The 13,425-nt window shown below is 40.1% G+C and overlaps 1 protein-coding gene across 1 annotated transcript; it reads left to right on the top strand.

The window, feature by feature from the left end:
- Positions 1 to 924: 924 nt before the first annotated feature.
- On the top strand, positions 925 to 2,989 carry gins3 (GINS complex subunit 3). Its single transcript, XM_072434983.1, has 3 exons — positions 925 to 1,151; positions 1,301 to 1,534; positions 2,717 to 2,989. Exons 1-3 carry the CDS (start codon positions 981 to 983, stop codon positions 2,945 to 2,947), a joined length of 636 nt encoding a protein of 211 aa, XP_072291084.1. The 5' UTR covers positions 925 to 980; the 3' UTR covers positions 2,948 to 2,989.
- Positions 2,990 to 13,425: the final 10,436 nt, after the last annotated feature.

Genomic DNA, 13,425 nt, shown 5'->3' with positions numbered 1-13,425 from the left:
TAATATATTACAAAGGCAATGGTCAATCTACACTAGAACTAGAGATAAGGATAACTGTAGATTTAACAATAATATGGTAGAAAAGAGACAACATAAACTGCAAAAAATTATGTCTCACAAACATATTTACACTAAGACCGAGGGCCAGAGCCGACATGAATGAAACATGTCGGTGTAGTGCCTCATTCGTCCAGGAGTGTTCCATTGTAGAAAAAGGCTCAGTTGTAGTCATCTGGGCTCAGTTTTAGAAAAAACAAGACGTTTCGACTCTCATCCAAGAGTCATAGTCAATTTGCGAATTTAGACCGGGAACTCAGATATTTATTCTATTCTGTGGTAAGAATGAAAAAGCATGAACATGCCCTCTTACGTGAAGCTGGTATTATTTTGGCTCTGCAGGCCCACATGTTTTTGTATTGTGTAGGAGGACCATCAGAACATATTGTGGTCACACTGCGTTCTCTAGTGGTAGACTTTGTTATTACAACAATAAACTTTTAAAATGTCGTTACACAGCTTTGTAATTGCGGTTGAACGTGTGGCTGAACAATGGATCTCTTAAAATATCACAGATCAAGCCTACTCTTACAGGCAAGAGTAACAACAACAAACAAACAAACAAACAAACAAACAAACAAACAAACAAACAGACAAACAGATAGACTAACAGACAAACAGACAAACAGATAGACAAAACAAACAACAGCTTCGAGGAAAAGAGCCCAGTAACAATGAACGGAGGCGAACCATGAGGCGATCACACGAGTCTCTATGTTGCCACCCGTGGTTGCCACGCGGTGGCGGTAGCGCACCAATGGTTGCTACTAACACAAAGAAGAAACGCGGCATTGTGATTGGTCCGTCGGCAGCAGCGCGCGGTGGTAACACAGCAAAACAGGAAATGGAGTGAAATGATGCTATTATCGTTATCATTAACGGGAGCTTGTTGTATTTAACTAATTTACTTGTATTCCAACGCAATGGAGTCCCAGTCGTACCTCCCCGTGCCTCCGGGAGTCGGGATGGAGGAAAACTTTCTCTCACTGGATGATATTCTGCTGTCGCACGAGCGGCTGCCCGTGCGCACCGAGTGCACTTTCCCTCGGCTGGGCTTTTTGGAGAAGTCCACGGACTCACCAGACATTTTAGAGGTGAAATACAAATCCATTGTTCATCTATCCATGCAGGCAATTAGCTTAGGATTTATTGATGTCTTCACAATCAAATATAACTATAGTCACTCTGATGTATGGCTGATCTAGATGAACTTGAGTGGTAATTATTGTGTCCGTTTTATCAGGGCTCAAAGATGGAGCTGCCTCTGTGGCTGGCCAAGGGTTTGTATGAGAAGAAGAGGAGAGTGCTCTCAGTGGAGCTGCCCAAAGTGTACAGGGAGGGCTGGAGGACCGTGTTCACTGCGGACCCTAACGTGGTGGACCTGCACAAGATGGGGCCATACTACTACGGCCTGGGCTCTCAGATGATGCATTTTGACAGCCCAGAAAATCCTGAGATTGCTCAAGCGCTGCTACAGGTGCAAATTTGTTCTACATTTTTCATATTATCATATCTATTACAAACAACATTTAGCACAATATCTACAATGTAAAAAAATAAATAAAGGATGTTACATCTTATCACGCAAATATATTTATAACAAACGGGTGAACAGCTTTGATCTGGATCTGTTTAAGCGTCACCACAAGAGGGAGCCATAATAACAGTTTGTCTTCTACAGTGTTTCTTGCAGCTTAAAAGTGCATATAACAGGATCTCATGTTTTCCTAATTATTTCTTCGTTTGGTGGGATAATTCTTATGTTAATTATTTATCATGCTCTAGTGGCACTTTGTGAGGGAAAAAAAAATAGAAAGTAGAGCTCTAAAACAGTATCCCTCTGTGATGTCATCAATTAGCTACATTTTATCCAAAATGCAGGGACAATGTACACAACTGACAATTTAAATGGCAACTAAACCAAATAATGGTGTTATGGGGTCTTATTTGTAAAATCATAACTATTTTGTCATTTTTATAGATATTTGGTCCATGTTGCCAGGTAACAGTTGTGGAATTACCTCTTCATATGTCACATCTGCCGCTCATTTTCAAAGTAAATCTTAAATTTAATAATGTAGTGAAATGCTCTTTAACATTTAATACCAGAGTTATCTTATTTTGCAAAGGGTTTGTTTTTATGTAATATATATTGATACCTGAGGGTCTGAGAGGGCTCACATCAGAAGCAGATCAGATAAATGAATAGGACTACGACCTGTTAAGAGCTTTGTAAACCAATAAAAGTACTTTCAAATCTCTCCTAAAGCTCAGCTGGAGCCAGAGCAGAGCCTTCAGTACAGGTGTGATATGCTCTCTCTGTTTCTGGTCCCCGACAGCAGCTGTATTGCAGAGTGGCAGAAGTCCCAGCCTGCAGGCAGAATGCATTTAGGAGCGGCTCAATATTCAGATGGAAGGTTTATTGACAGTTGGACTCCTTGTCATCACATGCATTGTAACGTTTTGAAGTTCAGTCACAGGAAAAGCATACATGATGCAGTGATCCAGTTTAGAGCTGAAATGTAAGATTAATATGAAGCAAAGTAAATGAGGACTCTAGTTAGAAATATGGCTCATGACATACGATAATTCTCTTAGTAATTGAATGATGATGATTGAATTGTCACTTATTAGATGTTGTTTTTCCTCCCACCCAAAGACATTCATTGGACGTTTCCGACGAACAATGGACTCCTCCCAAAACGCCTACAACGAGGACACGTCTGCCCTTGTGGAGAAGCTGGACTGTCTGGAGAAAGCTCTGTTCAAGTCGGGCCAGAGCGGACTCAATGGCTTCCAGAGTTGGGAAAAGGGCCAGGCCTCTCAGCTGACCGCCTCCAGCCTCGTCCTCAACTACCGCAAGAGGAAGATCAACGATCTGCAGCCTTGATCCTGCACAAACGACAGGACTCAACAGTTCAAACTTTAAGACTACATATTTTAATAATATGTTCTATTTTTACATGTTTCTATAATCCTATAAGAAGTGCATTTTTAATAAAACAAAATAAAATTCATATGTGTTTCTATAAATCTTTTTGGATGAATATTGTTGGATCCTGTTTATTTTGCATTACTAGTCTCTGAAGACAAAGATGAGCTTAGATACACTTGACTTGATTGAACAACAATGACCTTTCGAATGTTCCATTCATGTGTTACAGTTGCCAGGTAACCACTTACAGTTTGACCATTTTTGCCTCATTTCTCTAAAAGGATTATAGCCAGATCCTGCTCTGCTCTGGAGGGGATCCCACACGTCCAATAACCAAAAGGCTGTTTAATCTCTCTCTTTCAATGTCTGGATGCTCTGTCCTTCACCTTTGTGTGACCCTGCGCTTGACTTAATAGAGTGCGGACAGTTAGCACTTAAGAGTCTAAGAAAATTATAAGGGCGCTTTTTTGTGTTAATAGTCAAACTATTCAGTGACATGTAGCACGTTAAATCTGTAATCAGACAGTGTGAGGGCTTTTTCTTGCCCCATGTTTTAAGCAGTAGAGATAAGACCCCACATTAGTGGAAGTTGGATGTTGTAACAGTTGCATTTGCACATAATATACATTTTGGCCTTTCGTTTCTTTCATCTGTCCTCCAAAAAGCAGTTTTACACATGCTCTGGCTTGTGACTATGAATTTATAAAAAAATGATATATTTTAGGAAAAAATACCACATTTCATTATAATAAAATACAATAGTACAGTTAAATCTAATCCTTGGACCATTGAGCCAAAGTTTAATTATCGCAATTGCGTGCACAGGAGGGGTGCGCAGGGGAGCTGCACAGGGGAGCTGCATAGGGGCGTGCACAGGGGGGCTACACGGGGAGTGCAGAGGGCATTATTCGGACATTCGTCAACAAACTTCAAGTATTGTCCGGCTGTAAAATTAAGCGCACATTTTGATTTAACTCATGAACTAGCCAACGTCAAAATGAAGACTGAAAACAATTTTTCACGATTTTTTTCACGATACAATTGTTTGTCAGGTGCTTGTGCACACTGTAGCGCACACTACACTCACTACACATGTGAGCTCTTTGTCCTGTTCTTCTCCCCCTTTCTTTGGTTTTGCCACAAGCTTAGCTGTTAACTACTCAAATGTTGTTTTTATAATTTAATTAATTTTACTGCTGTACTTAATACGCACAACCATTGCAGACGTATTGGTTGCACACTTAACATTTTATTTGGCCTCTCGAGCCCGCTGTGTCTCCAAACTCCAGGTCTAAGAGTGGGAAGTGTGTGATAAACCAGAAGATAGACAGAAGGTACTCTATTACAACTTATAAAGCAAGTATTACAACTCAACTGTTATTTTATTCAAACCGATTTTCCGTAAAACAGTAACTTCATATCTCCACTTTTAGTAAATCATATTGTCGTATTATGTTCATAAAAACACAGACTAAAAAGGAGGATTAGAGTCTAAATTTGAGCTCATTTGCAGTGAAGTTGCTGTAGATTTAGTCAAAGTACAGCACGTTCCTTTCCACACTTGTGACATAAACACAACACCTCATCTCCTGCTCTGATTACCTTTAGATCCCAGAATATGTGAATTGTGGTTTAGAACTAAATTTAGGATTAAACTTAAATAAAAAATGTTCAAATATATAACGTTTTGTAATAAAGACTGATCTAAAAATGCTACTAAAATAGCGTTAGAATAACTAGTAACTTTGAGGAGTATTTTGTATGCATGTTTTATTTTTATTTAAAGGCCCTATATTTAGCTATATTTCTTATTTCCTGGTCTACCCAAAAGTAATTTGTGATAATATGTTGTGCTGTGTAACATGCATTACACAATAGGTAATAAATACAAGTTATTTCTTGTGGCGAAGTCACTTTTTGTTTTAAATTGAAATGGCTCAGCTTCGGGTTGCTCTTGTTCCTCTCCAGCGTCCCCCTGCTCCATGAGCAGTCCCACTTCCCCTGTCAGGGTGAAATATAAGCGGCTCTGTGGTATCAGCAAGAAATGTTAGGGAAAAATCATTTGTGTTCAAAGCAAAGCGAGGCAAAACGATGCGGTGTCGCAGGCTCACAGGCGGGAGAGTGTGTCTTTTGTGAATAGACATATTTTACAAAACAGAAGTACATTTTAAATGTAAATCTTGCTTATACAGACAGACAGAGACTGGAGTATCTCTGTGTCAGATTTGTCAGTGCAACAAAACCCTTGCCACCTTTTCAAATGATTAAATCTACTAAATGCATGGATGAAAGAAAAAACTAATTTGGGGGAATTTGTTTTGAGGTATAATTAACACTGATACCAGGTTAAACACTCACAAAAATCGATTTAGCATAATATGGGACCTTTGGCAGCAGTATTTACACACGTTTTTTTTTATGTAACTGTACTTTTACTTGAGCACATACAGTATTTTCAGTACCTCCTTCCACCACTGTTCATTCTCAACAACACTGTAACAGAGAGATGGGCGTGTGTGGGCAGTCTGAGTGCTCGTTCTAGGTGCTTATGAGCTGCTCGGATGGACAGCCTGTGCAGATGTTATTGGTCAGGCTGATAGAAGCTTTTGACACGGCCTCTGGCCTGTTTCATTGATCCTGGTATAGGATTGTTCTGCCACAAAGACGTCTGACCCATTCACATTTAAACAACCACTTACAAATCCAGGTCTTGTTTAAACATACTACAGCTACTCTAAATTATATTGACACACAGTTCCTTCTAACTTTAAACATATTAAATCATCTTTCCTTTTAGTTTTTAAGGGTCACCATAGAAAATCATCTCTTGTCCTCCTGGAAAGACTTTCTGGGGCTTCACTGCTGCCACTGTCAGTTATCAAGGCTGGAATGTAATGTAAGTGTTGGATTGTGGTAACGTCACTTCATACAATTCTAAACAAATTACACCCATTTTATGCTCACTGCACTAGCTCCTCATTCATTTTAGAGTTGATTCAAATTTTGTATTGTTTGTTTTTAAAGCGTTTCACAGACTGGCCCCCACGTATATTTCAGACCTCATTGTTCCCTACATTCCTGCGCGATCGCTGAGGTCTGAGGGCCAGTTCCAACTTCATGTCACAAAAACGAGACTCAAAAGCCGGGGAGACCGGGCCTTTTCTGTAGCCAGCCCCACACTTTGGAACGCTAAGTTAACCTAGACTATGCCGCAATTAACATCCATTAGTTGTATATTTACATTTCTTAATTATTTTCTCTCTCTATTATTTGAGAAACCCTTGAATTCCAGATTTTTTTAAATACCGGTACACTAAAGTCTATCGTATATTTTCCCTGTTAAGTGTATAACAATATTTCAGATTAATCACATTATTGGTGTTATGTCAAAGGACAGTTAAAGTAGCGCCAGGCTGAGGGCGAGGGACCAGAGAGCAGACAAATAAAACATCAGTATCACCTCTGGCTTGTGTCTACTTTAAGGACCTGAGGCGTGTGGGTTTGTTAAACATAGACAATTAAACGCTGCTTACTCCTCAGACTCTTCTCAACCGTGCTCCTCTTTTTCTACCTAAAAGGATGTCTCGCTGTCCTGTGTAAAAGTCTATGTGTTCTGTGATTTGTGATTGGCTTTTTCTGACAGACAAGCACTTTCTGAGTCTGTGCAATTACATTTCAGCTGCTGTATTCACACTCAGCATGTTCATTACCTTTGTCCTCTAACTCATGGCTTGGTTCCAAGTTCAGCAGAATCAAGTTGAAACTTTGAACACTTGCATTTTGTAAGTAAAGTAAGTAATTTTAAACTAAAAAGATTGCACTAAATTTGGACCATTCAATAGGCAGACAATGAAGTACATACTGACAAGTGGAATTTGTATTTGTCTAACATTGGAACATAACTTAAGTTTGCATCTAGTGGATGGATTATTCAATTTAAATTGATAATTTTTATTATAAAAATAAATTCAGGAGCGAATTTTGGGTGACACAGTAGCACTGTTGCCTTATAGCAAAAGCTCCTGGTTTCTATGTGGAGTTTGCATGTTCTCCCTGTGTCTGCGTAGGTTTCCTCTGGGTGCTCTGGTTTCTGCTTCCACTAAAAACATGTACAATAGGCTCCTCCCTTCTGAGGCCCTGAAAAAGAGATGCTAAATCTCAGTGGGACTTTCCTGGGTAAATAAAGGTCAATAGGAGTAACATTAAGACCAGTCATAATCCTTTGCATCAGGAATAAAGGTGGGAAAGATATTGAAAAGTTGATTATCACAATTGTTGCTTTGGAGATTTGAATATCAACTATATTGCCTAAATGTTAATTAAAAAAAGATAAGATTGGTCTTTATGTCCCTGTTGGGAAAGGTTTCCCCTGCATTGGACCCAATGTTCCCTCTATTTTTTCTCGTGTCTGGGCAAACACACAAGCTCCCTGGGCACACTGAGGACCAGGGCCGGCCCAGCCTATAAGCGAACTAAGCAGGGCCCCGAGACTTTCAGGGCCCCGAGGCTTTCAGGGCCCCCAATCTGGCAACCCGTCTTATGCGAAGTGCAAGCGCAGTGTGCGCCACTAGTGTAGTAGCGCTGCTGGCGCGGCAGCGCACACAGCGGTAACATAACGCACAAACCGCATTTATTTGTAATGACAATCTGGCAACCGAGACACCAAACCTGCGCTGATTGGGCAACTTCATTGTGCGCGAGGAGAACGAGAGCTAAACATAAACACAACAGAACGTGGTCCTCATGTCCAGAAGAATATATCTCCTGGTGCCGAAAAACGAAAGAAGAAACTTCTTGAAGATGTAAAGAAACTGCAAACTCAACAACACTCTCCAGGTAGTGAACTTCTCTTACAAAGAGACGGTTAATGCTGCTGTTTGAAACAACACGATTCTGTCACGTTAGTTCGCTCAGGCTGGAGGCGACGAGAGCTCTGCCCCGCGCACAATAATATGTCTGAATGAAAGATAATAAGCTTAACATTCACACCAGCCCGTGTGAGCTGCAGGTGAGGCCGGTGAGGGGCGTCTGTGCCCCGGTCACTAAGAGGCGGAGATCCAGTCCGGACGAGCGCCGTCTCGTCCAGAACCTCTGACGTGAAACTTTGGAGTGAACAGTGTGCGGCCCCTGTCCCGGGCCCCTGTCCCGGGCCCCTGTCCCGGGCCCCTGTGCAGCCTCAGTTAGAGATGAGCGGGTTTGAGTTTGCGTCCCTCTCTCTCACATCACCATGTGTGAGATCAATCGTGACTCGTGATGTCTGTTTGACTTTGACTTCTTAAAGTGCAATAAGAGGAATGTAAAGGTTTATGCATGTAAGGTCCATCAGCCAATCACATCGCAGCATTGTTTCACACAGAGTCCAGTGTGTGATGTTCTGATCAGAACAAACATTTATATTGTAATTAACTTTTAATAGAGCAATAAAACATGTAAATGTATTTAAAAAGCATCATTAGACTATTTGTTATAAATTATAATAAATTGATAGTGAAAAATAACGTCTGTTATAGAATAATACGATATATTTTTATATAAAAGTGGCAAAGTTGCAGAAACGCAGTCTCTTCACTATAGCTAGGTTTGGACCTTCACTTCTAGTTCTGTTCATTCTCTGGGAATAACATGTTTGTTTTATCAGTGTTAATTGTTAATCAAGCAATGCTTATGCCATTTGTTTAATTTAATATAACTTGTTTTGTCACTTTAGCAAGAAGGAACAGTTGGGAGCTGTAAAAGATAAATTAGTAAGGATAACTATTAATTTTACATTTTCAGTTAAAATTAATCAATTTGACCATAATTATTTTCATAGCCAATATTGTATTGAGTAATTAAGTACACTAATGTATTAATAACTGGCTTTAATCATTTTCTCCTGGCACAGTTTCATCACATCATCATTTTATAGCATTACAACCTCAACATTTTACTCTTACTTTAGCGGCTGGACCACATTAAAATGCAGCAGACCCAAAAAAGTGTCCAACCATTGGAGAAGGACAGGCGTGCACATTTTTTTTTAATTAAAGTCAAAATTTGTGCATATTCTTCTGGTGATATTTATTAAGATTTTTTATTTATGGATATTAATAATTGCATGCTGTTACTACTAGATAATTTATGGGTAGAAGAAATGCAATAAAAAAAACTGTAATTAGATATTTTATAGACAAAGAGTGACAGGAATTGACACTGTATCACAAGCTACAGCACATGGATGTTTAAATGTGAACAGAATGTTATGTCTGAAAGGTGTATATGTCTCATTTGTTCCACAACTCGACCACAGCCAGGCCAAAGCAGGACTGTATATCATTTACTATACAGCTCATGAACAACATGAGTTTTATATTTTAAGTGGGCCAAATTGCTTGTAATAAAAGTGAACTAATGAAAATTGCAGTTGTAATTTGAGTCTTTTGATGTAACTTGCTATGATGCAAGGTTTTGAACAGGCGTGCCGCGTGATACTGGTGTGTGGCCACAGGGGGCACATCTGATGTTGCTCACCCCGCGGTCCGTGCGCTTTAGACCCGCTTTGGAACAAATCCGCGCTGCGCTGCTTGATTATTAAGACTAATTTCTCCGTGAATATGATTCTGATTGTAATAAAACACACAGCGTTTTGAAACTAAAAATATAGAGAACACGGCGTGTCCCCTGGACAGTGCTCCTACTGTCCACAAGAGTCTTCTAAGCTTGCGCTTCCTGCTAGGATTGGCCCCGTGGCCGATTGTGGTGAATTTTATTTTCTGCGCTTCATAGATTTTCTTGTGCGCGCACCATGTGCGAGCAGTGCGCAATTGCGCAGGCGCAGCTCAGAGGGAACAGTGATTGGACCAGGATTGGAGCCATCCTTCAACCTGTGCCACCCATGGTGCCACCCATGGTGCCACCGGGGCGGCCTGTCAGGAGCAGAGGCTGTGCATGTTCTGAGTTGATGAGGGAAACCGGAGGAGGAAACCCACACAGACATGGGGAGAGATTCCACTTGTTGTGAGCTGAGAGTGGTGGCAGCCACTGTGCCACCAACTATTAGAAATAGAAGAGTATATCCCTTTTTGGTTACCGTATATTCCGAATTGTAAGTCAAACTTTTGTACATGGTTTTGGCCAGGGTGCGACTTATACTCCGGAGTGAGTATAAGTGTCTGGAAAGTATGGTAATTCTAGGCTCCTAACCAAACACCTAACCTTTTTACCCCAGGATTTTGAGCATTCCATTTCATCTCTTCCATCACCAGTCACTTCCACCTCATTGTGCCACAGACCACAGTGTAAATCATTTTTTTTTTTTTTTTTAAACGGGGCTACATTTGACAAGACAGAGAGAAGGGACAATGAGTTGAACTGAAAGTACTCAAGAATATGCTGTACAATAACACTCAGCTTTCTTCTAACATTCACTCATTATTCTGTCAGTAGTCAAAGACAAAATGTGCCCTTGCCGAAATATTTATCACACCCATGAGATAAAGACTTGTTATTTAGTTAATTGGAGATCATTTTGATGAGAACAGTGCCTTTGATATTTGAATCTCCCCAAAACTGTGTAACCATTTGTTGTGAATTGATCCTCCTCTAAACTAATGGTACTTCTCATGTTCAGACTTATTGTCACACATACAAAATATTTTTTTTTATGCTTTTCTTAGTGCTCTGCCAATGGAATGCAGTAAAGGCCAGAGAGAGGAACAGTGCAGGACACAAGCTCCGGCCCCAGGAGACAGACGAGGACAAGCACAGAAACACCAGAGCGTTTCTCACTGGAGGGGTCTAGTTCAAATGGATTCGAAGTCCAGGCTGGTGATGAGAGCTGTGATGTTTACAGGATTAGCCGTATCTGTTGCAACGCCCACATCACGCTCACCAAATGAGTCTGAACTCACACCCCCCAGAGCTGGCACTCGAGGCCCAGCTCTTACAATGCCCTGCTGTCAGTGCTGAGGAGAGATCTGCTTCACTAACTGGAGCAGGTGGCAGTCCAGGAACAAAATACTACTGAAATTATGTGCCAGACTGCTACACACAGTAGATCCTTAATAGCTAATAATATGTGCATTAGTTCAGTACTCTATTTGCATTATGTTTGGCTAGTTTGTAGTTTGCAGACATTAAGTTGTGGAGTGCATGCGTTATTAGTAATTGACAGTGTTAGGGCTCATTTCTTTGCCTCAGACTAAATGATCAATGAACAGTGCAATTCATTTGTGGCAGATTAATGGGCATTTTTTGAACCAGCTGTATTTTACTATTGTATCTTTGATGTGTTTGCCAAACATGTACAAATATGTGAATAGCCCTCAGCTCCTTCAGTTCAATAATCTTTCATTGTCCTTTCCAAGCCCCACAAAGTATTTGACAATATCCTGTGGTGTCTCCTCTCTTTTTGAAGCTCATAAGGAGCACTTAGGCTGACACTTCCTGTCCAGAGCCTATTCAGTGCAGACAAATCACAGCCATTTCCCGGGGCTCAGTGTGACATGCACAAAGCTGCTCCAGTCAATTTAAGCAGCACTGTATGACATCTAATAATCCTTTAATAATGTGCATTACATAGTGTGTTACTTTCTTTTGTGTTAACCATAATGCCCACTGAAAATGTTGAACCTGGCTTCTGTTCAGCCATAAAGTCAGTAAAGCCACGTTCAGCATTTAAAATCTGTGACACATCGTTTCCCTTTTAAGCTTTATTTGACAACGGTTAATCAATTCAGGGAAAGTGTTTGTTTGGAAAAATGCCCTCAGGTATAAAAGAATGTCTGTCCCTTTCCAAACAGAGGTGTTCTGTAAAGTTCTGCACAGGGCAGCTCTCTGATACAAGATTTATGTCCCAACGACAGACATAATCACTTCTGGAAATTGGAAATCTACACAGCCTCACGGAGCTCTGAGTCATGCCAAAAGCCGCAGTCTGTCAGTTCATGGCTCCTGCTCCACTGTGTTTAGTTTCTCTCAAATAGGATCAATAGAAATGTCTGGAAGAGCCAAGAACCTACATTTTAATTCATTAATTCAGTATTTTAATTGTCAACATTTGGGCCTTTTGATCAAGCACAAAAGACAGGTCGCCTTTAGAAAAAGATTATTTTGTAACCCTAGAGCTGGATCAAGAGCACCATCAAGGACATGGTTTGGTTTATTAAACAAATGTATTAAAATATTACATTCTGTTAATGAGACATATTTGTTGAATTTTTTGTTCCCAAAGTCGGAATTATCGAACTATCTAATCTTTAGCTGTACTTTTAACATTCAATTGAATAATGAATGTTTGGAGAAAACCTCAGCTTTTAACTGCTGGTCTGGTTTCTGTCTTGATTCTAGGCAGGATTCTTTATGTTGTTGGACAAAGTAGAGTTGTTTAGCTGCAGCTAGCAAAGGATATATATCTATAAGTTTGTGCTGAACTTGTGATGTAACTCTCCAGATTGCCTTTTACTACTCATTGCTTATATGTTTATGTGGTAAAATTAACAATATGCAGTAAGATGAGAAGAAAGTTATTTGTTGTTTTTTTGTTCAAAGAAATACACACTTTATTCTGTCAGAAGGAGGGAAATTGTATATCCTATACTTTATTTCATTAAGAGAAATTCAGAACCTGACATATAACCTCTAATGCGTTACTTATTGTGATGGAACTGGGGGAATAATATTAAAAGTAAATCAATCACTCTTAATATAAATATTGACATTGCTGTACCACACTACTACCCTGATACTATTGTTGTGTTGGTTGGGTCTTGATTCTAGGCAGGATTCTAGAATCAAGACCCAGGACCCTCCAAGTGCAGGAGGTGGGGGACAGGAGGGTCCTGGCTAGATTCACATCTATGCTGGACCATGAGTGTCACCCCCTGCAGGACACTCTGTCCGCTCTGGAGAGCAGCTTCAGTGAGAGACTGATCCACCCTCGATGTGTGAAGGAAAGGTTCCGTAGGTCTTTCCTTCCTGCTGCTGTCAGACTTTATAACAAACACTGTTAGTCCTGAACACTCGCAATACTGACCTAACCATATGCAATTCTGTCATATGTGCAATTGCTGTTGGAATTCATGTGCAATTCATGTGCAATTACTGTGAAATTCATGTGCAATCTATGTGCTGTCGTGACACATATTCATGTGCAATTACTGTCGTGATCACATGCAATGGTATTTATGTATTTATTTATTTGTCTATGGGAGTTTTTATTTATTTATAGGAGATCTTCTACTGAAAGTGTTTTTCAGACTTCCTATAAGTGATCTGTTCTTCTGTATCTACCTCTGTATCTACCTGCGTTGCACCAATGAAATTTCCCCATGTGGGACAATAAAGGAATATCTTATCTTATCTTATCATTGCAGACATGTCTCATCTGTTTGAGCAAAAATTATTCCCACAACTGTGAAGCAAATGTTTGCTGCAAAACAAATATAAATAAAAGT

Source organism: Eucyclogobius newberryi, unplaced genomic scaffold (genome assembly GCF_026437365.1).
Source record: "Eucyclogobius newberryi isolate DKJ021-1_F unplaced genomic scaffold, fEucNew1.0.hap1 SCAF_7, whole genome shotgun sequence".
Taxonomy (NCBI): domain Eukaryota; kingdom Metazoa; phylum Chordata; class Actinopteri; order Gobiiformes; family Gobiidae; genus Eucyclogobius; species Eucyclogobius newberryi.
The sequence above is the reverse complement of the archived record's forward strand: the minus strand, read 5'-3'. Positions and strand labels throughout refer to the sequence as shown.

Coding starts and splice junctions, on each gene's coding strand:
- gins3 (XM_072434983.1), top strand. CDS start 981: ATGGAGTCCCAGTCGTACCTCCCCGTGCCTCCGGGAGTCGGGATGGAG. Junction 1,152..1,300: donor ACTCACCAGACATTTTAGAG/GTGAAATACAAA, acceptor CCGTTTTATCAG/GGCTCAAAGATGGAGCTGCC. Junction 1,535..2,716: donor TTGCTCAAGCGCTGCTACAG/GTGCAAATTTGT, acceptor TCCCACCCAAAG/ACATTCATTGGACGTTTCCG.